The sequence below is a fragment of the Penicillium roqueforti genome (genome assembly GCF_015533775.1).
Source record: "Penicillium roqueforti strain LCP96 04111 chromosome Unknown scaffold_55, whole genome shotgun sequence".
NCBI lineage: Eukaryota > Fungi > Ascomycota > Eurotiomycetes > Eurotiales > Aspergillaceae > Penicillium > Penicillium roqueforti.
In genome coordinates this window covers 1-26527 of record NW_024067619.1, presented here as the reverse complement: position 1 = coordinate 26527, position 26527 = coordinate 1, and the positions used below count along the sequence as shown (strand labels likewise).

At 48.4% G+C, this 26527-nt stretch overlaps 6 protein-coding genes across 6 annotated transcripts; 4 read left to right on the top strand and 2 right to left on the bottom strand.

The window, feature by feature from the left end:
- Positions 1-423: 423 nt before the first annotated feature.
- On the top strand, positions 424-1965 carry LCP9604111_9649 (mannitol dehydrogenase family protein; the record flags this gene model as incomplete). Its single annotated transcript, XM_039077926.1, has 1 exon — positions 424-1965. One exon carries the CDS (start codon positions 424-426, stop codon positions 1963-1965), a length of 1542 nt encoding a protein of 513 aa, XP_038924348.1.
- An 804-nt stretch (positions 1966-2769) lies between these two features.
- Positions 2770-4401, bottom strand: LCP9604111_9648 (glycoside hydrolase family 72 protein; the record flags this gene model as incomplete). The annotated part of the gene is made up of 1 exon (XM_039077925.1): positions 2770-4401. One exon carries the CDS (start codon positions 4399-4401, stop codon positions 2770-2772), a length of 1632 nt encoding a protein of 543 aa, XP_038924347.1.
- A 4778-nt stretch (positions 4402-9179) lies between these two features.
- Positions 9180-11407, top strand: LCP9604111_9647 (hydrogen/calcium exchanger domain-containing protein; the record flags this gene model as incomplete). Its single annotated transcript, XM_039077924.1, has 11 exons — positions 9180-9183; positions 9248-9730; positions 9794-9857; positions 9915-9962; positions 10013-10302; positions 10361-10396; positions 10465-10775; positions 10853-11086; positions 11138-11191; positions 11245-11333; positions 11395-11407. 11 exons carry the CDS (start codon positions 9180-9182, stop codon positions 11405-11407), a joined length of 1626 nt encoding a protein of 541 aa, XP_038924346.1.
- Positions 11408-13950: 2543 nt separating this feature from the next.
- LCP9604111_9646 (putative C6 transcription factor) lies at positions 13951-17890 on the top strand (the record flags this gene model as incomplete). The annotated part of the gene is made up of 3 exons (XM_039077923.1): positions 13951-13973; positions 14046-14091; positions 15065-17890. The coding sequence occupies 3 exons, from the start codon at positions 13951-13953 to the stop codon at positions 17888-17890; spliced, it is 2895 nt and encodes a 964-aa protein (XP_038924345.1).
- Positions 17891-20817: 2927 nt separating this feature from the next.
- Positions 20818-21197, bottom strand: LCP9604111_9645 (uncharacterized protein; the record flags this gene model as incomplete). Its single annotated transcript, XM_039077922.1, has 3 exons — positions 20818-20825; positions 20874-21118; positions 21172-21197. 3 exons carry the CDS (start codon positions 21195-21197, stop codon positions 20818-20820), a joined length of 279 nt encoding a protein of 92 aa, XP_038924344.1.
- Positions 21198-24947: 3750 nt separating this feature from the next.
- LCP9604111_9644 (SDR family oxidoreductase) lies at positions 24948-26324 on the top strand (the record flags this gene model as incomplete). The annotated part of the gene is made up of 5 exons (XM_039077921.1): positions 24948-25048; positions 25108-25390; positions 25450-25633; positions 25680-25939; positions 25998-26324. The coding sequence occupies 5 exons, from the start codon at positions 24948-24950 to the stop codon at positions 26322-26324; spliced, it is 1155 nt and encodes a 384-aa protein (XP_038924343.1).
- Between the last annotated feature and the right edge of the window lie 203 nt (positions 26325-26527).

Here is a 26527-nt window from a genome sequence, read left to right as displayed (position 1 = left end):
ACCCCATGCCATGGCTTCTCTTGACCTTGAAAAATCTACCGGGAGCATAACAAATGCCCGAAAGGGGCCAGTGCATCGGCAGAGGAATGTTCTCGGCCCCCGAGATCGGAAGCGGACAGCTCTGACGCAAGGCGCTTTTTATTATTAGCACGGCCACAACTTTCCATGGCTGGGAACAGACTGGTCCACTCCCAAAAGCAAACTAATCAGCTGCCACAGGATTCTTCCATATGGCTCTTTGCAGTCACAGGAAGGTGGGCACCCTTCAGGGGTGGCGGTTTGAGGCCACATGATGTAATATTCGCCCAGGGCATTTTCCAGGATCAGCGGTCAAAACCAGCGGTGACCCTCTCAATCTGATATTCAGCCCCAAACATTTCTTTTTTTCTCAAGCTCCCTCTTCCTTCACTCCCTCTAATCACAATGGCACCTCTAAAGCTCAACATCAAGCACCTGGAGCAAATTGCGCAGGCAGGCAATGGGCCAATCCAAATCCCAAAGCACCGTTTCCGCAACAGCTCTGTTAAAGAGGGAATCGTCCACGTTGGTGTGGGTGGCTTCCACAGAGCTCACCTGGCTGTCTATGTCGACCAGTTGATGGAGAAGCATGGTGTTACCGACTACGCAATCTGCGGTGTTGGCTTGCAACCTTTCGATGCTACCATGCGCGATGTCCTGAGAGAGCAGGACCACCTCTACACCGTCATGGAGCGCTCTGACAAGGGAAGCTTTGCCCACGTTGTTGGATGCATCAATTCCTACCTCTTCGCCCCCGACGATCGCGAAGCTGTCATCGCCAAGATGGCCCACCCTGATACCCATATTGTTTCGCTCACCATCACCGAGAGCGGCTACTACTATAACGAAAACTCCCACGAGCTGCTGAGCAATCACCCCGATATCCAGTTCGACATCAAGTCCGGCAACGAGAACGCCCCGCGCACAACCTTCGGCTTCCTCTACGCGGCCCTCGCACGACGCTACGAACAAGGACTCAAGCCCTTCACCGTCATGTCCTGCGATAACATGCAGAAGAACGGCTCCATCACACGCAACATGCTCGTGTCCTTTGCGCGTTTGCGCAACCCTAAGATCGCGGAGTGGATTTCCGAGAAGGGCGCCTTCCCCAACGCCATGGTCGACCGCATCACACCTCAGACATCAGCCAAGGACAAGGAGGAACTCGCGGAGGACTTTGGAATTCAGGACGCATGGCCCGTCGTCACAGAGCCCTTTATGCAATGGGTTATCGAGGACCAGTTCTGCGACGGCCGCCCAGAATTCGAGAAGGTTGGTGTCCAGGTTGTCAAGAACGTCCACGACGTCGAGCAGTTTGAGATGCACAAGCTCCGTCTGCTCAACGGCAGCCACTCGGCCATCGGCTACCCAGGCCAGATGGCAGGCTTTGAATACGTCCACGAAGTCATGAAGAACCCGAACATGCGCCAGTTGGTGTGGGAGATGATGCAAGAGGAGGTGAAGCCCCTCTTGCCGGATATTCCTGGCGTCAGCATTGACGAGTATTGCAAGACGCTCATGAAGCGTTTCTCCAACTCCAAAATTAAGGATCAGCTGCCCCGCATCTGCCTCAATGCCTCTGGCAAGATCCCGCAGTTCATCATGCCGTCGATTGCCGAGGCGATTCGGGAGAGCGACAAGAAGCAGATCGAATATCCTTTCCGCCGCCTGTGTTTCGTCGCGGCCTCTTGGTTCCTTTATGTCAAAGGTGTCGATGACCACGGCAAGAAGTTCGAGGTTGATGACCCCATGCGCGAAGAGCTCCAGGCTGCTGCTGAGGCCGGCCATGGCGGCCCCGACCAGCTGCTCAACATCAAGATTCTCTTCGGTGACGACTTGCGCGGATGCAAGAGGTTCACGGATGAGATGAAGAAGGCCATGACAGACATCGCGGACAAGGGTGTCTTGGAAACCCTCAAGGTCTACTTCCCTGAGGACACCAACTAGTCGCTGTTGGTTTGACGAAAAAGTTACAATTGCGTCTGCGAGCGTTGTTTTTACATTTTCTAGCATGCTATCTAAGAAAAAATACACATACAGATAGATGGTAGACAAGACTTGCCTACTACTCCGTATGTACTTGTATATTGAACGGATTTCTTTAATTAGGATGAGTTGTTTTCTGGATTAATTTGGAGAAACGTGCGAATTTCGGTGGCGGGTGATATAGCCAGATCTAACCAATGTGAATCTTAATGTTATTACATCCGATATAAAGAGCTCGGGAGCAACTTTCCAGGCCTTGTAGGTGGAGTAGACCGATGGTCCCGTGGGTCAGATGAGCGTGCTCAATTTTACATTGAAAAGAGAAGTGGACACCTGTAAAAAAGGAAAGTGACGACGTGGTAAAAACTGGAGCATATCATGCGCAGGCCAATGATGGTTCATTCATGAGCTATCAGAATGAACTCAGTGACAACATGAAATCATTACATTCATGTAGCCAATCAAGAAGTCGATTGTTATCGCGATTAATTGACTGGAAGAGCTATATATATTGGAGGCTCTCGGAAAATCTATACTTATTGGTGTCTGGTACAAAATATAAGCTACAGGAAGATTTGTTCAAATATTCAACAATGGGATTTTGAAGTATCCGGGATAATAGAACACCCGCTAGCAGTTTAAAAAAGGAGTATGTATGAACAATGTTACAAAAAAAGCCAACCTCATAAATCCAACACATAGGTGAATATAAGGCAGCGAGTACAACGAAAGACAAATCCAAATCATGAATACGCAAACTCAAGTTTACAGCATAACCATGAAGATACCAGAGGCAACGGCAGCGACCGCATAGGCACCGGCCTGCCAGGCACCAATGTGCACAGCATGGGGAACGGTGCCAGCAGCAATACCAGAGGAGGTAGCACCACTAGTAGAAGAGCCAGAAGAGCCAGAGCCAGAAGCACCAGCAGCAGTGCTAGCAGCGAGACCAGCACTGACGGCGCCAGTACCAGCCGAGCCAGCAGAGCTCATCTGAGTAGCGCAGGAGCCAGAGGCAGAGGTAGACTTCTTGGTGCTAGCGACACCGTTGAAGCCACAAGCGTCGCTACCAGCCTTGGCCTTGTTCTTCTGGTAGTAAACGTTCATAGCCCAAGCCAGCTGCTGCTTAGGCGAGCACATGGAGTAGGCACCGTAAGTGCCAGAAGTGGAGTTGGACTGGACTCCGTCCATGACACCGCTCTCGCCGCCGAGGTAGCCGAAGGTGGTTCCGATCTGCTTGTCGGTGATGTCGGAGTTGGGGACACACTCGAGGGAGTTGTACATGCACTCGCAGAGGTCTGCGTTGGGCGAGGGGGGCAGCTTGCTGGCGGCGTTCCAGTCCGAGCCGATGGTGGGACAGCTGCGACCGACGGTGGTGGAGACGGAGTACTTGTCGGAGTTCACGCCGGTCGGGGTGGCAGAGGCCATTTGCTTGGAGAGGTAGCTGAAGTCTGAGAGGGTCGATACGTCGTCGCCGGAGACGGTGACGAGGCCGTACTTGTTGGCTTCTTCGTAGTACATGTAGACGATGCCGCCGGACCAGACGTCGGTCATCTGGTCGCCGAACAGGACGGGGACGTCGGTGAACTTGCGAGGGCGGACTTCGTTGCAGCCGTACTCGGAGAAGAAGGCGGGGACGGGGTAGTCGGCGAATTCCTTGGTGCGATCGGCGTAGCCGGACTTCTGGTAGCTGGAGTCGCCGCACCACTCGTAGATGTTGTAGCCGAAGAAGTCGATGGAGTCGGCAGCTTCGTCACAGACGAGGTAGTTGGTGATGTCTTCACGGACGGTGGCATCGTCGTCGGTGGCGTAGCCAACGCCGAGGGAGCTACGGTAGTTCTTTTGCTTGATGTAGGACTTCATGTCACGGACGGCGGCCTTGACGTAGGCCATGGAATTGGTGTTGTTGACCTTGTTGGAGACTTCGTTTCCGGCAAAGAAGCCAATGACATTGGGGTACTTGGCGAAGGCATCAACAACCTGGGAGTAGCGAGTGAAGAGATCCGAGTTCCAGGTCGGGTCGTCGGATTGGATGGATTCGCTAGGCGAGGACAGATCGGTGATCAAATAGATACCGGCATCGGCGAGGGCAGTCATACACTCATCGTGGTCTTTGCTGGGGTCGACAGCGTATGTACGGACAACGTTGGTGCGCAATTGGACGAGGTAGGGAATATCACGCTTGCAGGTGTCGATGGCCAGCGGGTCGGTGTAGGTATCGGTGCTGTCAGCACCGTTGCGACCCGTGAAGTTGGGCTGGTAAGCGACACCACGGATGAAGAACTCGGTGCCGTTGTTGGAGTAGAAGAATTTCTTGCCCTTGATCTCAATCGAGGGAACATCGGCCGCCATGGCCGCTCCCAGAAGGGAGAGACCAGCGATGATAGAGGCCTTCATTGCGCAAAGGAAATCGAAATCCTAAGGAATGTCAGACGGGGTACACACCGTCTTTCGAGATAGCGAATGTAAATAAGTGAAAGAAAGAAAGAATCAGAAATCTACAAGATATGTAGGAAGGGAGGAGAAGAAAAGAGAGACCCTGGAAGGGGGAAGAGGGTCTAAAGGGGGACGCGAATTTATGTGGAGATATCCAGTGCATATCATTTGTACAACGCTGTATTGATTTCTATTTATACCGGATTTTTGGTTTTTGGTAACTCCAGTGGCAGACGTGATTGGCAATCCAGAGACAAACAAACCTTGGAAGTGGAAGATGTTGATATTTCGTCATTGGCCCCTTCTACTCCCTGCCTCCGCTGTCCCTGCACTGTGTCTCCACTGGGACTCCACTGTCACCCCACTATTTCCTCGGTTAAGCCTTTCCCGTTGAGTCCTTTTGCTTATTTGCCACTTCCCCTGAGACATGTGGAGGCGCTAGTGAGCCCGTGGACGGGCTGATGCTGCGCTAAAGACCCTGGGAAGACCCTGACTGGAGGACAGTGTGGGACTTCATTTTCTGGTAATCTATTGGAAAGTCAATTGTTTACAGAATACTCCATCGTTGAACATCTACGGAATACACAGACAATATTGTATAGAAGAGAGATTCAAAGAAGAAAGCTTGTTCATTGCCAAGGGCGATCAATGCAATGACGTCGATTGGAATGAATCCGAGCATCCTTGGCTAAGGCTTGACCATTGTAATACGTAGCACTTGAAATCGGAAATATCAGGATTAATAAACTGTAATCCCCGTCTCAAATTGGTCTAGCCTTGGTGATGGTAGAGTACATGTCTCTGAAGGTACGGAGTACTTCTGGGGCATTTCGGGCTAATATTTGTCTTGAAACATGTCTCTAATTTATGATACATGCTCTTGGACCGGACAATACTATAATTTACCATTGTACAGCAGCTAAACATCTTATGTTATGTATATGATACAATTGAGTAACATTCTATTGTTTCATATTAACTAGGGCCAAACCATCTATATCATAACATTCGATGTTTTCTTTTTCTTTTTCTCTATACTTTTACTATACAATAACAGTAGAGAGATGCTTGTATAAAAAATACCATGTATCCCCATACTTATACCCAACAAGCCAATGCCCGGGAAATTTGTCCAGAAAATGTCTCGGACTGATAATGAAGCAAAGAGCCCACCGAGACTCCATACTAAGCGGGATATTAGGCCGCCACAAAGCTTGGTAAAGTAAAATATGCACTCTGTACTCCATATATGCCCCGAAAGGGAGATGATTGACTTTCTCGTAGCCCGTACCTACGGAGTTATATGCTTGGACCCGCTTTTGGCGTGATCTATGATATTCAGGGGTGCATATACCCCTGAAATGCACTGCCTGGTTCTGTCTCGAACCGCATGGTTTGCGTTGCGCTGCATGTTGGGTCATTTCATAAATATCCTAGTTGATAATCATCCCCATGTAGAAGAGGGCTGTGCTAACCTAACGGGAGGAAATATTACTGCCTGCTGTGCCGTCAGGCAAAATTCTCTCATTCTTACATTGAAAAGCCAACTTAAATAATCATTTCCTCATCCCTGCGCTAGGCAGACAGAAAAAAAAAGCTCAACTAGCAGCAGAAAAGAAGGGTTCTCGTCAATGGCATCCTGAATGTTGATGGAGGGATTCGTGGCGTTTTAGATGATAGGACCGATTGTCTCGCAGAGGGATTAGTTGAACCACTTGACCGTAACGGCGATGCCCTTGCAGCACCATATATGCCATATTATTGGCAATGGTTGCCCAGCCATCCCGGCAAACTGTATATGCGGCAACAGACCATTTGCCAGCATTGCTTAGCCGAACAGTGCCTATCTGTTAGGACACCCCACACGATAACTATTCCAAAATATTGTTAGTAGGGGACGCTTGGTACGTTATATCTCGACTTCCAAGAGATTACATACGTATATGTATATAAATGTTGGTCCATGGCAGCTGGTTGACCTTCTGACGAAAACCCAGTGGACCCAAACCCTCTTCAGGCCCAAGGGGAGGCTTCTTAATGAAATCTTATAGTCGGATCGTGTCGATATCGGGCGAATTTGAGAGTTTATGAAGTCGGCCCTTCTAGCTTTTCCAAGCCTTTGGATATTCGCCAACGGTTGCATTTTGAGTCTTTATGAAAAAAGAGAGGAAAGGGCTGGTTTCTGATTGCAGGGTATGATTGCTCTCTAATTACATGGCATAGAAAGCTCCTCCATGTGCACTACACATATTGTTTAATCCGAGTTCTCATATCTGACAAGATCTGAACTCTGGCAGCATTACCCTTCACCGATACAGTCTCAACCGTGGCTCCATAGTCATTCAACACTGTCCTCCACGCATTATGAAGAAACGGGCTTCAAGGCCAACTACCGTCATGCCATAAACAGAGCTATTTTGGGCTCGCAGTCCCCCATAAAGCAGTAGATGAGTGTTCGCAATGAGGGAAAAAAGACTGTTGGTCCAAGTAGAAGATGAAAATCCCGAACTTTTGACTTTCATCACTATTAGTGTTGGCCGACAGTTCAAATTGGACACAACTTTGTTGAGCATACCAGTTCAATATGTACCGGACACCGATAACGCACCCCACACTACAGCAAAAGGCGCTGAGAGATAGACGTCATTCCTCAAGTCCAGAATACTTTTCTTTGCAGGTCGGTATGCTCGGGCAGTACTGTGGCAAAGCTCACATCCCCACAATCTCTAACGGTTGACGAAGGTATCTGGCCAAGAGAAGAAGTGTGATCAACCAGAAAGATGATGATATGAAGTGGATGGAAGATGACGATCTAGCTATTCCATGAAGCTCTTTATATAGCTCCATAGTGTATCTGATCCATTTGGTTAAACAATGTCAAAGTCCGACGTAGAACCGAGAGAACCTGAAAGTCACATGGCCCAAAATGGCTAGCGCGAGGTAGGCAGCAACTATTTTAAGGGCCCTTAAGATGCCGAGAACCCATAGGGCTGAACTTTTCTCTTTTCTGAGAATTTGTATGTTGTACTTACTCCGTACAGACGACGGCATTATCATTTGATTCGAGGTTGACTTCATTGACTCCCCTTTTACTCTGACTTTGCTTCTCACTCTCCCTCGCTTCACTTCAGCAACCGCCCGACCGCAGAGCTTACAGCACAGACACCAACCAACAAACTGAAAAGGTGACAGCCAACTACGTCGCAACGCAGCTGATTGAGCTGAGTGGTCATGGATATTCCCTCGGGATGACGACAGCCATAACTTTTGAGACGAGCCCAAGCCGCCAACATCCGCAGTACCTGCCCGAGCAGGGCCTAGTTGATCATTGATCACGGCCTCATCACGAAGAGGCTGCCTATAACAAATGCCAATATAGACACTGCCTAATGATAGTATTACAATCTATTCTTGGGAGCGTACCTCCTCTCAGAGTATCTCCAAGGCTCCCGGCTGAGAGCACGGGAGCCTGCCCAGGTGGCGCTGCTGAGCGCTTCTACGGGCACCAACCAACAACCAACAACCCCGAAAACCAAACCTTGACAACCAACACGTGATCGTTCCAATATGCGTCTGGCTTGACCTCGGGACGCAATCAATGACATAGGAAAAGGGGTTGTGGCGTCCAGGCCTGATGTGGAATCAACACGCGAGCTGATTGACCAAACACTGCCAAGAGCGGGTCAAAACCCCCTACACAATTTATGCTGGAGGGAATTTCCCCCAATAAACAGGAGACCCATATCTGCCGCTTTCTGTGCCACGATCGTACCGCTACTTTGTATATCGTCTACCAACATCTGCAGGAATGCCCGAGAAAATTTATCAGATGCAGTGTGACCATGGTATTTGACTGCAGAATGCCGGCGATCAACCAAGTTTTTGCCAAGTCACCCAAGCACAAAGCTTCCACCGACAAAGCTTTCAGTTCCACCTGGCCAAGGTTTCAAGTGGCGCTGTAGTTTTTGACTGCCAGCGCACCAACATCCATGATTTGACGATATCTGACGCAGTCGTGCGCAACAAGAATTTATAAAGTGGAATTGAAACACTGACTGGTCCCCAACTACCAACTATCCATACAAACCAATCTCGCGATCCGAGTTTGTTTTTTTCTAGACGCCAAGATCACAATATTTGCTCCACTATACACACTATACGCACCACTTGTGGCTGTGCCTTTCAACTCTTTTCGAAGTCTGTTCTCCAAAGAAACCCCAGCAAATTGCTACAGACAAATTCTATCCCTTCATTTCTGAGTCACTCCTTTTACCCTTCTTCTCGCTGTAATCGTTTCATAATTGTCATTCGTTTGATCTTTGTTGACTTCCCGCCTACCCCTTGCCTGAGCGCGACTCTCACCGTTGCGACTCTCACCGTTCCCCTGTGCGCGTGAATATCCCGGATCCGCCATTCATCATCGTGCTGTGGCTGTATCTTGAGACACGTCCACATTTCGCGCTTAGATTGCCGTAATCGCTTCAGCTTGTGGATTTGTTGAGCTGTCCATATCTCGAAACCGTTAGCCAGTGCGTGTTCCCCCAGCCAGCCCTTCATAGGCATCCGTCACAGGTCGCAGGTCCAAGCCACAGTTGTGGGGTGTTTTCCCCTTGAGGCAAATTCAAGCTCATCAAGCTCATCATTAGCCTCTGCTCTGTTCTCTTATATATATCTCTCGCAAGGCCACTCTTACTTACGAATCCATTTCTCTACAGAAGCCATATTAAGCCACCACCATCATGCGTAAGTCCAACAGCTATGCATACCCAATCTATCAACTGGCCAGCCATACTAAACGTACCACTAGTCAAAATTCGCAGTAAAGCCCACTTCGCAGCACGTTACGGTCAGAAAAGAGCCAGCCGATCGAACTCTTTGCAGCTCGAGGATGGACTATCCCATTCCCAGACCTTGGGCGAACTCTCAGCAGACCAGCAACGCCGACGGGAACTCAACGACGGCATTAGCGTCCCAGAGTACTCCAACACATTCCCGCCGGAGTTCGCTGGTAGCGACCATGAAACACACAAGTCCCCGCCTGAACCGTCCATGGCTAGCCAGGACCCAATCAATGTCTCATCGTCACGCGGGCTTGATACCGAGACCGTTGGATCGGCGCAGGCGCGCCAGCGGAAAAGTGGAATCTTGGGCAAGTTCAAGCATCGCCATGATGACGACGAGTGGGAGGACAAGAAGTCGGAGCATCAGACCTACACTTTTGCGTCACAGATAAGGGCTACTCTTTTGAACTCGTGGGTCAATGTTCTTTTGATTGCCGCACCTGTTGGAAGTATGTCTTGCTCCTGCCACTGATGTATGGAAGTGCACGTGCTAATTCTGTTCTTGCGCATAGTTATTCTCTATGCTGTTAAAGCCAATTCGATTGCAGTTTTCGTGGTTAACTTCATCGCTATCATGTGAGTGGTTATGCCGCTGGCTAGGACGAGGATATCTTGCTAACAGGCATTTACTAGCCCTCTTGCTGCCATGCTCAGTTTCGCAACTGAAGAAATTGCCCTTCGGTATGCTTCAATCTACCCCATTCTGTTTGGTCTATGCTCATCTCTTCTAGCACAGGTGAAACAATCGGTGGTCTGCTGAATGCCTCGTTTGGTAATGCCGTCGAGCTGATCGTTGCAATTATCGCGCTGGTCCAAGGCAAAACTCTCATCGTGCAGACCTCGCTTATCGGAAGTATATTGTCTAACCTGCTCCTGGTGCTGGGCATGTGCTTTTTCTTCGGTGGTATCCCTCGCATCGAGCAAAATTTCAACGTCACAGTTGCGCAGACAGCCGCAAGTATGCTCGCACTGGCTGTTAGCAGTTTGATCATCCCTACTGCCTACCACAAGTGGTCTGATCGTTAGTGCATCCAGGACCCGCAAACTGAGACGAGAGCTAACAAGAACTTTGACTATAGTTGACAAAGTTGACGGGACCGCCTCTCTATCTAGAGGTACGTTACTTCCTGGGACTACTAGCCCTGCTATCGCTTTCACTTTTGTTACTCACACCGCACCACAGGCACCAGCGTCCTCCTTCTAATCGTCTACGGCTGCTATCTCTTCTTCCAACTGAAGTCACATGCCGACATTTACAACCAACCCAGCCTGAAGGTCGAACGGCGACACATGAAAGTCGGCGAAGGTGATACCAGCCGGGGCATTGCCCAGATCGGCAAAATGACCGCCACGCCGTTAGTCGCACATAATCCCGAACAAATGCAGATGGAGGATCCCGAAGATGAAACCGAGGAGCCGCAGCTGTCCATTTCAACTGCCGTCATCACGCTGATTATCTCCACTGCGTTTGTTGCTGCCTGTGCTGAGTTCATGGTATGCATATGCCTTTCCCCTAGATCTGTTCCGATCTTTATTAAGTGTGATTGCAGTAAGCTCATTAATCTATGCAGGTTGAATCCATCGATGCTTTGACGGCTACCGGTAACATTCGCGAGACGTTCGTCGGATTAATCCTTCTGCCTATCGTTGGTAATGCGGCTGAGCACGTTACTGCGGTGACAGTCGCATGCAAGGATAAGATGGATCTTGCGATTGGTGTCGCCGTCGGATCCAGCATGCAGATTGCGCTGCTTGTGTTGCCGTTGATTGTTGTTCTCGGATGGATCATTGGTGTTGAGGATATGGTATGGAGCCCAAAATTTAGATCTTATCGGGCCTGGCACTAACTTCGACAGACTCTCAACTTTGATGGATTCCAGGTTATTGTACTATTCATGTCTGTTCTTTTGGTACGTGGATTTGATTCTCAAGAAAGTGATACCGTACTGACTGTTCTTGTTAGGTCAACTACCTCATCGGTGACGGCAAGTCTCACTGGCTTGAGGGTGTCTTGTTGATGATGATGTATCTGATTATTGCTCTTGCGTCTTGGTATGTTCTTGTTCTATATGGTTGACAAGTGGAATCTGTCGCTTACTGATTGCGTCTCTAGGTTCTTCGTTTAAACACTTACACTCATTACAGTCATCGGGCTGGGTCCCCGTTGACGATACGATATATTATAATTTACCATCCTAATCGCGGGGACCTTTTTGGTTATTATCTTTTCTCTATCACATTTTTATTTGGTTTTATTTGGTTTTATTTGGCTTTGGATTCTATTATGATCGCCCATAATATACCCACTCTCGCGGTGCTTTGCATGTCCGACGCATTTAATTTATTTCCCCGAGATAAAATTGATCTGTGATTCCATAACAGTCTTTCACAATAATCCACATCACAAAAATCAAACCAAATAAATAGCCGGACAAGAGCTATTCAACCGCCTACGTTGTCAGGCTAAAAAAGCAGGGCTGACTAATTCGGTAACTTTTCCCCGAAGAGTGGGGATGAGCAGCGCTTTCGGGACTGAATCTCCGACAAATTCAGACTCAGCACACGAAATACGCCCGTGGACGAATAAACAGAATGCAATTATGCCAACAGCACAGTACGGTACGGAGTATGTCCTCCGTACATCCAGGCACGATACTGTAGCCATCGGGGAATTACCGGGCTGAACAATCATGCACGGTAAGGCTATCCAAATCCGGACTCGGCAGACTCGGTATCCCCCCGATGTTTCTAACCGAGCCGATGTGGGGAGGCTGGGATTTACAATTGTTCCTGGCTTGTTCTTCGAACCCTTCCCATTTTTACTGCGGAGTTCTCCGTACGGAGGGAGTACAAAGTAGTGGTCCTGGGATCCCGCATCTGCCCGGGCCTGGACTGAGGTTTCTTTCGAAGCACCTCGCCGTAAATTACCACATGTGGCTATTATCCTAACTGGTATGTATGTTGTATGTATGTTGTAGAGAATTCCGTATGTCATGATATGATATCGAATAATCAGTACAAACTACCTGCCGAATCAGATGGGGTCGGCAACTGCTCCGCGCCGAGAAGGGACAGGGAGGAAAAGAGGACTTGATCCCGGACGGAAATTGTTGGGACGAAATGAAATTCAAAGCCACTTTGGCGCTGGAGGCTTCGACACTGCCGATTGGATTGGACGGTAGTCCGGCGGCACGGGATGCCTCGGATAATATGAGGAAGGTTAGGAGTTTCCTTTATTAATCTTGTCACCTGAGAGGCTACTCCATATGTGGGGTAGAGAACCCGGATCGTGAAAGGACTGTGCAGAGGCAGTTAGGGTAGGGCATGCAATGTTAATCCAGTCCTCCGTAGTTACTCCGTTCCGTATGTGATGGAACATGTTCAATTTGCCTTTTAGGCTTCCCCACTGTTATCCACCGGGGTACGGAGGACAATATAAGAACCAAAGGCCGGAAAAATATAGGCAGATGGCCATTGACCCCGAGTCTCTCTTGTAAAGTTACTATACAATACAAGTCCAAGTCTACGTCACTATAATATATCGATTATAAAAAAAAGAACAGACCCAACTTCTTACCTAATACAAAGTAAATGCGGGGTTATCCGGGGTCCAATGGCTGGCGCCTCGGAGGTTGCGGTCCAATCGCGGTATCGGACGGGGCCGAAATGTGACCGGGGGGAAAAATTCGGTGTATGAACTTTTCCGATGTGTGACGTTCCTGGGCATGTGTATAACCTCGGAACTACACAATTATGGATTTGGCACTCCGCAAGGGACGAAAAATAAAAACATATGATCGCGGATGCAGTCGGCCTCGGACTGTTTGCACTTGTACATGGATGGGACCAAATTGTGGGAGTATAAGGATGGCAGCAGAAATACGGGGCAAGGACTGGTCGAGTCAGGCCAATTCCCCATCCCGTGAAATATGCGTGTTCTTCCGAGGGGATGGCGATTCATTTGACCCTCTGCCGAGCGACCTGATCGCTTCTCCGATTCTTCCACTTTGTGACGGGTGACAAGCGGGGGGAAACACAAGCCCACATTGTAGGAATGTCACACGGAGGCGTCGAATACGGGGTGAGAAGGTGAAAGGTCATAGCCAACGCCAATCAATGCAGAGGTAACTGTACTTGGAGGATCTAGCATCTCACCTCTTTGCGGGGAGAGCCCCGACCAGGCACTTGGAGACCGTTGATTGGATGCCATTTCCCCTTCATCCCCAGATTGATGGGCTGCGTGGATGGACGGCCATCCATGTTCTGGGGACGAGGCTATACCCGAGGGATCCAAATGGGCCGAGATACCCCTCATGAGAGAGACGAGAAAAACCATGTGGGAGAAAAAACCGCCTTATGGGTCCACTGGTCTTCTGGGCGTCTTGTGGAGTCGCGTTTCGGCTTTTCATTCTTTTCCCATGAACAATTCTTGGTTCTCGCTGTACTCTCCGAGAATGGCCCCCCATCTGTGCACACACACAGACTAGGTATGTATATCCGCTTGCCTATTTAGGTGTTCCCGGTGCGGGAAGAGACGGTGTATGGATTTCCCGCCCAGACAAATGCCGATCGGACATCAGCTGCCACGGGGTAGACCTGGTCAATTGCCTAGGCAGAGGCGAATGGTACTTTTGTGCTCCGTGCCCTAGTATAGAGTTCTAGGGCGGCCATGGAACCAGGGTGTACCGCATTGTACGTATGATGCGCCCAAATCCACCGATCCCCCAGATTTAGGCACTGTGACTGATCCCTCACGGGCCCTAGAAAATGCCGGAAAGTGGCGGAGGAGAATCGGCCGGCGAGTGGACGGGTATTGTCATTCCAGCCAGTCCGGGTGCTTTGGATCTGGATTTGGTCCGGTAGAAGAGACAATGTCCTACTTGACAGGCCAGATTGCCAATTTTTGATTTTTCTTTTCTTATTTTCGGACCGTGAGCTGAGCCCGAGTCGGGTAGAGATGTGAAATGACGATCATGAGATCAGAGCCTGGTAAGAATGGGGTAGATACCGCTCAGGCCTCAGGTGTTTCCCGTGCCGAGAAGGGGTATATTAGCTAAATATGGGGTTATAACGAGAGAGATGGAATTGGATATGAGTTGTAATTGTGAATAGTTAATAGCTAGTGCTAAAACAATTAAATCGTTATATACTATGCATCTGCTATACATGAATCAAATCCTTCTCCAGAAACGAACTACATCGGCAGCCGGAAACTGGGGGTCTCCACCTCCACGAAAAGCGCGTCCTTGCATGCTTTTGGCCCTCCGCAATTTCAGCGGCTCTGGTTTGCTCTTTTCTCTCGGCTCTGGGGGTTTTTTTTTCTTTTCACAATTTCCCTTTTTCCCTTCTTTTTTTTCTGCTCTGACTTCATTTCCCCGGTCGTGACATTCCCCGTTCCCTCCCGACTTGTGTTTCTCCCGGTCCGGTGCCCCGACTCTTTGAGTTTCCCCCACACTCCGCCAATTCCGTTCTTCTTCTCCCTTGGCCCTTTCCCTCTTGCGTTCTCTTTTCGTTCACATCGATAGGTTGTGATATCTAGTAAGTTGGAAAGCGAGTCCCACCGGAAAATGCAATATTAACTATGATAGAAACCGAACGGGTCTGCGTTTAATTCTCCGAGATTCTTCCCCCGCAAAATAACAGCGCGTGACCCTGATACCCGTGGTAAATGGGAGAATTGCGATTGATACAAATCGCCTCGCATATCTGCAGACTTCGGGTCTGTCCAATACACCATGCGGTCCAGCATCGCTTGCGCTCGATGCCGGCGCAGTAAAATCAAGTGTGTCAATTCCGGGATCGATACAACCTGCCGCGCATGCGAAACGTCCGGGCGCAAGCTCGAATGTGTCTATCCAACCCCAGCACTCGGAGTGAACAACGCCAAGCGGGATCTGGCTGCCCTGGCAGAAGGCGACGATCGAAGTAACGACTGGGATGGCCCGAAACGACATCGTTCGCGCAAGGTGGTGGGTATCTCTGGCTCCTCGGCTGGGTCCAAGCTCGGTGTGGATGCGCTTGATTCCTCGATCCTGACGACCAAAGTGTGGGAGGCCGTCTTCGACCTCTTCCAATCGCATTTTGCGACTCTTCTACCCTTCCTACATCCCGCGACGTTTCTCGGCCAGATTCGACAGCTCTCATCTCCCCCTCCTGCGCCCTTCGATGGACAAGATCCCCGCAATCCTGCGAATAAGGTGGACCCGTCTTCCTCGTTGATTCCGCTGGGGGTACTAGCCCTAACTGCTCGGTTTCACCCTCCGTTGGCTGCAGCCCACTCACCAGTGTCGCCTAGCCATCCTTCGAATCCGCTTGCCGCATCGGAATACTATGCTGCAGCCCTCCGCAGCCGGCTGGCCGGCTTGGATGGTTCTTGCCTTGCTCAACCTGATCTTGCGCGCGTGCAGGCGTTATTGATGTTGGCTTTGCACGAGTGGGGGATGTGCCGAGGCAAGAGTGCTTGGGTCTACGTGGGCATGGCCATCCGGCTTGCACAGGCCATGGGTCTACCCTTTGAACTTGAAAATGAATTCCCAGCGCGAGATCTTTCGCGCTCCTCCCCCGGCTTGCGAACCGAGGCAGATCACTTCGGCCTGCCGCGGCGTGTAGAGCCCAGAGAGCCGACCTCGGATGATATTATTGCACAAGAGACTAAGCGCCGGACATTCTGGGCTTGCTTTATCCTTGACCGGTGTCTTAGCAGTGGAAAGTACCGGCCTCGGATGGTCCGTGTCAAGGAACTCGGAATTCAGCTCCCGAGCGACAACGCATTTGCCTTCGGCGAGCGGGTTCGGACGGCCAGACTCAATGAACCCACCGTTCGGCGCCCGCAGAGTTTCGGTTCCCAAAGCATGCAAATCCCCAGCATCCGTCAAAGCATAGGAGGCTTTGGCGATGAAAAACTCCCATCCAATGGAACCTCAGATAACAAGTCCTGGTCACCTATCTCTCGCCGCAAGGAGTCGAGCGTGGAGGATGTTGATCGATGGGAGGTTGGCGCAGAGGAGTCGGTACTCAGCCGGGTGATTCGGATCATTCGTGTCTGGGGAAGCATCGCTAAATGGTCTTGCGCTGGCGGTCGACGCACAGAGCAATATCCCCCATGGCATCCTGAATCCCGCTTCTCTTCACTCCGTCTGCAGTTGAACGAGTTCCAGGATAGTCTTTCCCGCAACCTACAATATTCCCAGCGAAATACCGACACACATATCATGTACAAGACCACGCTGGCTTCATATACCGTGATGCATGTTGTCTACTTCCTATCGGTAATTGTCCTTCACCGTGCCTATATTCCATTCCTGCCTATCCGCTGCAATGAGCCTTCTGGCCCCTTAGATGAGCCGTTGTTCGCTGTCGACAAGGTCAATGGCCCACCTGAGGGTTTCTGGCGGGACAGCGCTCGTGAGCTCTTCAAGGCAGCGCGGCAGATGATCGATCTTGTGGCCACCTGCCAAGCCCGTGGTGCTCTTGTTGAGAACCCTTTGGTCGGATTTGCTATCTACAATGCCGCTTTTATCGGTGTTTATGGAACACATTTCCCACATATGGATCCAGAGGGGCTGATGGGAACTAAGCCACCCCCTGCGAGCCATGATAGCCACCAGCTTGGTGTCACACAAGCACGCAAGGCCTTGGATATCATCCGAGAGATGCGGCCTCGTCTGAAGATGGCGACCGGCTGGTTTCGCACCCTGAATCGCCTTCACAGCTACTTTTCCAAAGTCAAGCGCGATTTCCGCCGGGTTTCACGAAATCGTCTAGATAGCATGTCGGATGCTTCTGACCACGGTCCCAATGGGATTCGGCTAGTTCGCGAAGGTGGTGCTGGTGGCGGCTTTGAGGAATTTAAGATGCTTGAAAAGCTTTTCCTCGACTTTGGAAGCATTGAGGACCAGTTGACAGAGTCTGGGATGGATGAAGACTGCATCGCAGTGCCCGCAGCAAGCGAGTCCATCTACGAGCGCACGAATATGAGTGATGCTGGAAGCAATGCCGTCAGGAGCGAAACCGGTGATCCCGGTGACCAGATGCTCGACGGTACCGGTCGTCGCGAGGTCAACAGCCCCGGTCTATCTCTACCTGGGCACCAAGGCGATCGCCGTCCCAGCCTACCACTTCCCAACAGCCGCCAAATGCCATCCGGGTCCCCTTACTCCCTTCCATCCCTTCAGCAACATCACCCAGACGGTCCCCTGTACACCATCTCATCTCCCAACTACCCCTCTCTGTCAGCAACCACGCAGTCACCCTCCCAGTACCTGACGGCAACAAGCAACCGCCTGAATCCCATCAACTCCTGGCTCCCAGCCCGCCCGCAGGTTCCTCCCCCGCCATACTCCCAATCTCTCCCTCCCATCAACGCAGCCGCCTCACACACCATCCCTGTCCTTCCCCCACCGGGATCCGTCACTCAATTAGCCCCCTCGCCGCCTCTGACCTCAACGGAATACCCAGACTCAAGCCTGCTATCCACGAGTGTCGGTGGAGACGACGTCATCGCCTTCCTGGATGGGTGCGAATGGAGTCAGCTATCCATGCTGGCGCCTTCTGAGATCGGTATTCCCGCCGGTTGGCTTAGCACGATCTGGTCCCCACTCAGCCGCTAGGTCCTCATTCAGCCGCTAGAGTTCCCACCTCTCCAGCAGGCACGCATCGAAGCAGTGGCACCAATCGCCTTGCTTCATTGTATTATTACTCTTTACGAATTCCCTCGTCCGTTACGTCTTACGTACTGTACGATCATTTCTGTCTCTCTCTCCTTTATCTATGATCGCTGGCGACTCAAAAAATGAGACATATCCTGCGGGAAATCCCCCGAGTGCCGAAAGCAGGCGAATTAAACTCCAAATCCAATCATTTCCTTTCCTGGTCTGGCCTCCTCATTTACTGGCCCAGACTCGGAATTTGAAACGGGATCACGAAGATTGATTATCACCTATACCCAGTGCGCGCGACCTTGTCTTTTTCTATTTTTGTTCATGTTCATGTTCATGTTCTTGATATTGTTCACTTGCTACCTGTCCTTTCTTTTTCTTTGGGATACGCTGTTCAACATGCGTGCAAGGCGTTCCTCGTGATTTCCCGCCAAGGTGGCCGTGAAACCCGAGTTGATTGTTCATTTATCGGCAATGTTTATCTCCATATTGGTCTTTGTCCGTTTGTTTCGAGCGAAATTTGGGGTGGCACGGGAGCCTGGCAGCGGTGGCCGGCTTTTTTGACTTTTGTTTTTTTTTTTTTTTTTTTCTCCTGTGTCGGTTTTACGTTTTTACGATAGCCTAGGCGTTGCATTTGTCTTGCAAACTGCAATTCTCTTGGGTCAATTTATCTGCCTCTGTGGCTGTTTTTTATCCGGCATTCACTTCTTCCCAGCGTAGGGATAGATAATATCTCTCATAGAAGTACGGGTGGAAAATAGTCATATATACCTGCACCATACCTATAATTTTTACACGTGAGATCTTCTCTGACGGTTCTAATACCATCCATCCACCAATACCTCACACCTTGAATGCTTTCAATCTATATATAATAAAGCAAAAACAAAAAACATACAACAGTGAGGATTCGCTGGTGGTCACCCACCCAACTACTAACTCATCGGCGTGTGGCTTGAGTACGGCTGAGCGGACGGGAAGCCCTATTTTCCACACCCTATGGTCGTATGTATCAGTTCAAATATTGGAGGGGAACATAAAGCAGCTGAGAATTATAGACTACAGCTGGGACAAGATAGTTTATATCTCATCGTGACCACTAGGTCATGTGACCTATACGCCTAGATGGTCATAGCGTTAGATATTTGTTGGACATGGTGGTCACCTGACCATCAGCCCGGTGCGGCAGGCACCAACCCCCATAACTAGATAGTTGGGCATTCTGCCCTTTAGGAATTGACAACTGTGATACCCCTAGGTATGGAACGCCTAAGGGAATGCTATATATAATGGAGGATTGGGAAATAGAGACCGTAGTATATATAGTAGTATGTTTAGAACTAATAGCTACTTCTTCTAAGAAGTAGTATTAAAAGTACACGCAGTAAGAGTAATAGAGCTAATATCTCCGTTTCGAAGAGCCTAGATAGCTAATAAAAGCCTACCCTCTTGCTGTTCTAATTTGCTAGCGGATTGAGAGCGAATTGGTGGCATGGTGGGTGGTTGAACTAACTAGGTGCTAATTCATGGACGCGTTTTGGGTAATCCGCTTATTGTACATATTTTTCCTTGGATAGTAGGGTGTACCAAAAGCGGGCTTTGACTGTACTAGTAATCGAGTAATATAACCTTGGTGTGTACCCTTTCAGTCTAGCGGCATTGTTGCTCTGCAATTCTTACTCTTGAAATTCTCATGAAACTTCCAACAATCTGGCCAACTCTCTTGTTTCTTCATCAGCTATGCCCGATTCCAATTTATTCAGCAACACTGGCCTCCCGGAAAGATTTGTCTTGACGAAACTTCAAGTCCCCGGAGAGCTTGATGATGCGCAATTGACAGAATATTTTCAACCATTGCTTCACACCCCTGGCCACAATCGCTCTATGTGGGGAATGATTCAAGATAAACCCAAAACTGCTCTACTAGCGACTTGTAAGTAGCGCTCGGGAATTCTAAAGATAAAGATACTGACGTGCTCATGAATTCTCAGTGTGGGAGACAACTGATGCAATAAAATATTTTCAAGACTCTCCCTCAGCCCAGCTTCTCTGGGAAACTTTGGCAGCAAAGAACATTATAATCTTTAGCTCCCACGAAACCCCTTATGTTGGGAATTGGTTTGAGGTCTTGGATTCTTCATTCATTCAATTATTCTGGGTCTACTTCCAGGCTCCTGTAACCGACGCTCAGAGGACTGAAATTTCAAAGCTGAGAGGCCTTCGTCCGCCAGCCTCGGGCTTCAGCGTACCGAGACATCATAGGCCTCAAACAGAAATTCCGACCAAGGCATGGGCGACCCAGCCAGAAAGCAATGCGACTCAGTTGATGCTGTGGCCACACTTTTGGCGGAACTCGGAAAAATCCGAGTGGAGGCACGGATTGACAGAGGTGTTATTTGGCAGTACAATTATAGGCAAGCGGTCCAGAATTGACGATTTCGATGCTAGGCTACAAGAGGTGGGCTCAGTGAAATGGACAGAAGACTTTTGCTCTTTCCGGAGGATACGTGCTTAACATAATTTTTCGGGCTTTATGAAAAACGTTATCTAAAATCATTCTAGTCTAATATTTCAGTGGCAAAAATGTCTTTCTTTTCTCGTCCCGCTTGCTTGATATATTGTACGCCTGATCATACCGAGCTTCTACTAAACTCTGTCCCACGATCCTTTTCACTCAATTATAGCTGAAGGAGTTCACCTGCACCAGAATGGAAACTCTACCTCTGGTTTGTCGAAGTCCACTGAGTCTGCTGGAAGTACCAATATCCAACACCGAACCACACATATGTCTCAGGATTTCGTCGAATCAACGTCTGGTAATTTTTATCGTAGCCGCTCGGGATTCTATCGGGGGTCTTGAGGTATTTTTGTTGTTCGGTCTATGAATCTTTATATGATTAGTAAAATTGAGTGGTTGCGAAGTTTCTAAACTTACAAGTACTAGTAATATCTGGAGTCTGTTCGTTTCCAATCGTGAGATGGAACAGCTTATGATAGAACGTACCGCTCTGTGGGAGAATATCTGTGATAGAAAGGCCCTTCGCGGGTTCCTTGTCTCTAAGCGTTTCACCGGCTTTGTCATTTGTAAATGCAGATGGACATAATGTGATAGAACTAGGGGTCGTTTCATGTTGGGTGGCTCCCAGATGACTATTGCTCACAGTGCAGTAGGTTTTGCCTCTGTAATTAATATCGAAGAGGTACTGCCTTATGTCATCCGACTAATACGGTACCTGATTATTCCGTATACTCCGGCCATTTTTTTGCACCGTCTAAAGTATTTCCTGATAAGACGGAATATTCTTAATTGATACTGGGCTCAAGTGGTCACTGGTAGTCGAGTTGTATTTAAAGATATCATTTCTATTCACATCCTTAGCTACGTTAGACCGCTGTAGCTTTTGGAGCCACTTGTCGTTGCAGAATAGGTATGGAATGTTGGCTGTTGTAGTCTGTCTATCCAAGAAGTTCTTTATAATTTGAAGGTTCGCTATTGTCTTGTCAGTACATTGCGTTCCTTTAGGCCATATTGGGAAATTTACTTTGAACGAGATTCATTGCGTCCGTATTATCGGGGGATATGTTGAAATAAGACTAGAGATAATCCTTTGTAACTTTATTCTCTGACGCAGAAGGATTTTTGGCATCGCTTAGTGCCTGAAGGCCTGTATTAACCAAAGTCCTACTCTCAGACAGCCATTTTCTAAGCGGATCTGGGAGCTGCGAGCTATAGCCGCCATCTGAGTCTGTGCTTTCTTTGATTTGAAAGAGGGAGTCAAGACTTGGTAAGGCGAGCACGATGGGTATAATATAGCCCTAAACTAGAACTAGAAAGTTGATATGTATCGCCTTGATCAAGCGCCTTTACTCAGGCGACGTGGTATGAGGATGTCGGAGAAGCCTAAGAAATAGAATAATTTGAACTTATTCTCACTACTTCGCTTATGCAGTATATCTTATATGAAAATAATCGAATTATCCAAAAATTACATATGTATGCCTATGGTATTGTTACTGAGACATAATGTCGGCTCTCTTTCGGTAAAAAAACCATCGCAGGGTATGGTGAGGCCCTTCTAAGGTTGGTTGGTCACTTATATTTGTTGAGGCGCTAAGCTTTAGGAATAAAAAGTCTTAATAGCCTTGGAGATTGGTTTTCTACCGATGCTTAAGAGATGATAAGAACTGCGACGTTCTTGGCGTAAAGATGTGAGATATGTGGAGTTGAACCGCCAGAACATTTTGACTAGTGGATCTTGGCGATTACTGCAATCTCCGGCTTTCTAAAGATAATACTTCACAATAGTTTGAAGAAGTCGCACCTTACTGCATAGGCACTATCAGCCGTGTACGGTGTCATTTCTGTGGTCCCACATCGTCGGTCTACTCTTGGCCTTTTTCAATTTAAAATTTGAAGGCATACAGCCACAATGTAGGGGAAATTATGCCTAAAGGGCTCCGGTGAAGTTTGATTGAATTGATTGAACGAAAAGAGCAGCTAATGTCCAATCAGTGGGTTGTAGAATACAATATTTGAGACTCATATTATTCAATAGATTCGGGATGTGGTTAGTCTACTCTTTCAACCATAGACTATGTTTAGATGTAACTTGCAGTATGTTGGGTGAAATATAAAGAGATTGATGGTGTTGAAATTAAAGGTATCCTACCTACAATTTCAGCGTTTTCTCTGGACCTTTCCGCTAGAAGTATTATTTCTTCACTCTTGACAACTTACTGTCACAAATGGCATCGACATCTTTATTATTCTTCCTGGCTGCCCTTGCTAGCATCAGCGGGGTCTAGGCCTCATCTGAATGCTTCAAATCCGTCTACAACGAGACGATCGCCTTATTTAACAGTGTACCTTTTGCTTACAGCCTTGATCTTGATACGGTAAGTCATTGTCAGAACTGGTGTAACGAAATCCCTAAGTGTCAGGTGTGGGTTTATGTCGAAAATTCCGGCCATTGTGACCTTTATCGTACTGGGCCATTAAGTCTTTCGGATAATAGCGGCTTCACTTTCGGTGGATGTGAACCTGCCAATGTAACTCGACCTGTTGTTACTACCATAGACCGAGCTTTGATTCCTACGCTTAGTAGCACTCCTGTGGAATCAGGAGACAATTTCTCGGTATGGATCTAAATCCTTTATGGCGTTAGTATTTCATGTTCCTAGCTAACCGTCTGTTCCTTGTAGACCCATGTAAGGCGCGAAGTGGGTCAGCACTGACATAACCGCTACCACCGATAAGGGTCTAATGCGTGAGATGGTGGAAGAGCCTGAGAAAGTATTTTGAAATCATGTTTAGAGTTAAAATAAATATAGCGATTGGTCAATTTTATGATAGGCTTAGGGAAGACTTCTCTCTGTTGTATTATTAGTAAATACTAAACTGCGTTTGTCTACTCAATTGCGTTCATGGTAGACAGATAAGTTAGACCTAGGACGCGGGGCAAAGATGCTGGTAAGCCGAATATAACGCGGAGCACAAAATGCCGAGTAATTCTGAACCTATCTCTATCCTTCAATCCCACGCGAGGTTAATAAAGCCACTGTGCTACTAAATGGCAGCCTAGGTGGCAGCGCTAGTGTTTAGTGTGATAAAAATTTCCAGGGTCAGGGTCCAAGACGCTAATTTTCGGATGCGGCGGGTCCTCGGGATACGCTGTGAAAGAGATAGCAGATTTTCCAAGTGGTCTGTGTAGGTACTAGATTAGCTAGTGATAATTTCTTTAGCGTTGAAAATATTCAAAGGATTTAGTCTGGTGGGAATCAGTTCGCTATATCCCGAAAACGAGAAGTCTGTATCTGGTAGTAACTGCGCTCAGTGCGCCACAATAAAGTAGATGACCTACCCTGCGCCGATTTTGCGAAGGTGATTGGGCATTCTAGTTCCCGAATCGAGATACCTGACGAGATAAGAAATGTAACGCAGATTTATTCTAAACGGGAACCAGGCGCTTCATTTAAGCACCGGAGGGCACGTTATCCCGGTATTATTATCGAGGTACGCTCTTCACAAGAAGTCTTTATAACATCGAGACAGCTTTGTGACTTTCATTCGTGCGCCGAAGAAGAACAGCAACTACAGATGCTTCAGCAAGGCTCTACCAATCGACTACGCCCGGGTGATAGAAAGCGTCCTCGACCTCAAACCCCTCCGGAACAGCCAAGTTTGGAAGAGAGAAAAGGGGAAAGTAAATGTGGCCGTCGAAGCAGCGATCTTTGTCCGAATTCTTCGTCTGGATATTCGAAAGGTGAGCTGGGTTAATTATTGAATACATGGAACAATCCGCGAAGGATATATCTTGTTTGTAAGTATATGCCCTATAACTAACTAATGATCTCCTAGTTATGAGATAGTCATTTTTGCAATAATTCCAAGCTTTCAATGATTCTTTCCCCACCCCTACGGATCTGCTACTGAGCTCCTCAAACCTAGAATATATCGACTCTCGAGGCCCTGCTATATTCCCTTTCTCGATGTGGACCAGAAGACATACTAAGCTCCTCAAAAGTCAATGTAAGTTACAATCTACCCTGAGAACCAAAATAGTCTCGCAAGTACTCACCATTTTCCCTAAAGCAGAATACAAGATTATAAGAGCAAGACATAAACACTCCCCCACATCTCGGCCCGTGGTGGGGACCTTTGCGCCAGCCAAACCATGTCATCTCTCTAGATACGCGGGATCAAGTTTGTTTAAGGCGCATTCTCAAGAGCCTCATTTCCTTTTGAAAAGGAGATGAATGGATATACAGTTCTCTATTGAAAAGCTTGCGGCAAGTTTCACCAGAATGAGATGGATGTGTTTATTTTACAACTTCAAACTGCAATTCCGCAATTCCGGTCGCATATGCTAACGACGGAATGATGACGGACTTTACGACTAGTCCATGCAGTCCACGCATCCGCCCAACAAATAAAGCAATGATCTCCATCGAAGGAAAGGATACTTAAGACGCTGTGGTGCTCATTCTCGATAGTGAGGAAACAATCACGATGGGACCGCCGACCTCGAAAGTAGCCCTCGTCACTGGTGCCAACGGCATCAGTGGGTTTTCCGTCATAGAGCATCTTGTTCGCCAGTCAAAAGAAGAATGGTTTGTATCAATTCCGATACGCGGTCTGTATTTATTCACTGGATCTCACGGTTCCTTAGGTCCAAGATTGTCGTCACTTCCAGACGCCCCCTGCCCAATGCCTGGATCGACCCCCGAGTAGAATTCCTGGCTATTGATTTTCTAGACCCAGTGGAGGATATCATAGCCAAGATGAAGGACATCTGTGCTAATGTCACTCACGCATTCTTCACCTCCTACGTCCACAGTGACGATTTCAAATTGCTTCGCGAAAAGAACGTCCCGTTGTTTCGTAATTTCCTCGATGCAACTATCTCATCCTGCAATAAGCTCCAAAATGTTTCGCTTCAAACCGGAGGCAAGGTAAGCACAGCCCCTTTGTTGTTTTATCCGACTGTGGTTGGCTAATCGAAATTAAATAGTATTATGGTGTGCATCTTGGGCCTGTGAAGGTCCCCTTGGAAGAGTCTTTCCCGCGATACGATGACCAGGGATACAATTTCTACTATAACCAAGAGGACTATCTCAAGGAACTTCAAGCGCGTGATAGGACCTGGTCCTACAGCATCATCAGACCAAATGCCATTAACGGTTATGCTCCAAATGGTGAGCTCACCCCAGACTGTTCTAGGAAATTCTAACACCATATCAGCCAATGGAATGTCGGAAGTTCTTACAATCATTATCTATATGCTCATTTGTCGGGAGCTCGGCCAGCCAGCAAATTTCCCTGGAAATGAGTATTTCTGGAACTCGATCGATGATAACTCATACGCCCCAAGTGTAGCAGATCTGACTGTGTTCGCTGCCTCTCACGAAAATTGCAAGAATGAGGCTTTCAACCATGTGAATGGTGATATCTTCGTTTGGAAGTATATATGGCAAGACTTTGCTGCGTATTTCGGTATCGAGGTTTGTATTCATACCCTTTATCTTGATATGTCAATCTCCTCTAACTAAAACGATGTAGGTCCCAGAGCCGAACTTCGTCAAAGCCCGTCGAGCTGATACCCTTTCAAACGAGATCGACATGGTGGAATGGGCCAAGGACAAGCGGGGTGTCTGGGAGACCGTTGTGAGAAAATATGGTGGCAAAGTTGAAACCTTCGATTGCGGCACTTGGGGATTCTTCAACTGGGCTAGTGGCAAATCCTGGCTTACAATTTCATCCATCAACAAAGCCAGACAGTTTGGCTGGCAGCGAAATGACAGGACCTTCGACACTTGGATCGAAACATACCGCTCCTTCGAAAATGCAGGAGCTTTGCCCTCGCGTGCGGCGTTACTCAGGGACTAGTCATATCTTACCGTCCCACGGCTATACTAGTCTATCATCTTCAGCTATTGTTTATTTCGCTATAGTGCCATATCACGTACATACGACCATAGGGTGTGGAAAACAGGGCTTCCCGTCCGCTCAGCCGTACTTAAGCCACACGCCGGTGAGTTAGTAGTTGGGTGGGTGACCACCAGCGAATCCTCACTGTTGTATGTTTTTTT